The 706-nt window shown below is 53.7% G+C and overlaps 1 protein-coding gene across 1 annotated transcript in view; it reads right to left on the bottom strand.

Annotated features, from left to right (window-relative positions):
- Positions 1-6: 6 nt before the first annotated feature.
- Positions 7-706, bottom strand: part of epn3b (epsin 3b) — a 13,312-nt gene continuing 12,612 nt past the window's right edge. The window contains exons 10-11 of the mRNA XM_005743719.2: positions 411-704; positions 7-321 (exon numbers count right to left, since the gene is read on the bottom strand). Of these exons, the coding sequence (XP_005743776.2) occupies positions 29-321; positions 411-704 (587 nt within the window). The 3' untranslated portion in view covers positions 7-28. The remainder of the gene's footprint in view (positions 322-410; positions 705-706) is intronic.

The raw sequence follows: 706 nt of genomic DNA, 5'->3' as shown, positions 1-706 counted from the left end.
AGACCAGAGCTTGCAAGATGTTAGAGTCTCAGAGGAAAGGGTTGTGACTGTGTGTTTGTGACTGAGTGCGGGGTGCTGGTCGTGGAGAAAGGGGAAGCAGGGGCTGTGGGAGGTTAGAGGGAAGGTCCAGGAGTCCAGCAGGAGGTTGTGTGAAAGAAGAGGGGAGGATGGGAGGCTGGTGGAGCAGTGGAAGGGGCAGCGACGGGCTGTAGGACAGCATGTGGGGGGGCAGTGGGGACGTGGAGGACGGTCGCATTTGGTTGAGGGTGAGGCGAGGCTGGTCGCAGTGAAATGGGTTGTTAGGAGATGGTGCGCTCAGACCTGTGAAGACAAAATTGTGCCACTGAAAAACTTAAAACTAACAATATCACAGTAATATTTCTGTATGTAAATTTAAAATGGTGTTTTACCTGAGAGGAAAGGGTTATTGTGCGTCTTTGTAGGGGGGTTGGGGGGTATCAGAGTGTCTAAATTCACCAGCGAGGCCCCCGTAGGTCCCAGAAAAGCCTCTGGAGTCCGACACACACGTGTAGCCGGGGCACTGAGCGGGGGTGCTAGCCGTGACAGGTCAAACATCTCCGGGCTGGCTGAATCTCGTCCGTTTACCTGGGGTTTCACTGGTGGCTCCGTTCCAAATGGGTCCTGCTTGGAGTCTAGACCAGAAAATGGGTCAGACTCTGGTTTTGTCCCAAACAACTCTGCATCT

The sequence above is a fragment of the Pundamilia nyererei genome, unplaced genomic scaffold (genome assembly GCF_000239375.1).
Source record: "Pundamilia nyererei isolate P.nyererei 1_Seehausen unplaced genomic scaffold, PunNye1.0 scaffold00134, whole genome shotgun sequence".
In the NCBI taxonomy this organism is placed as follows: Eukaryota; Metazoa; Chordata; class Actinopteri; order Cichliformes; family Cichlidae; genus Pundamilia; species Pundamilia nyererei.
This window is presented reverse-complemented; position numbering and strand designations above follow the sequence as displayed.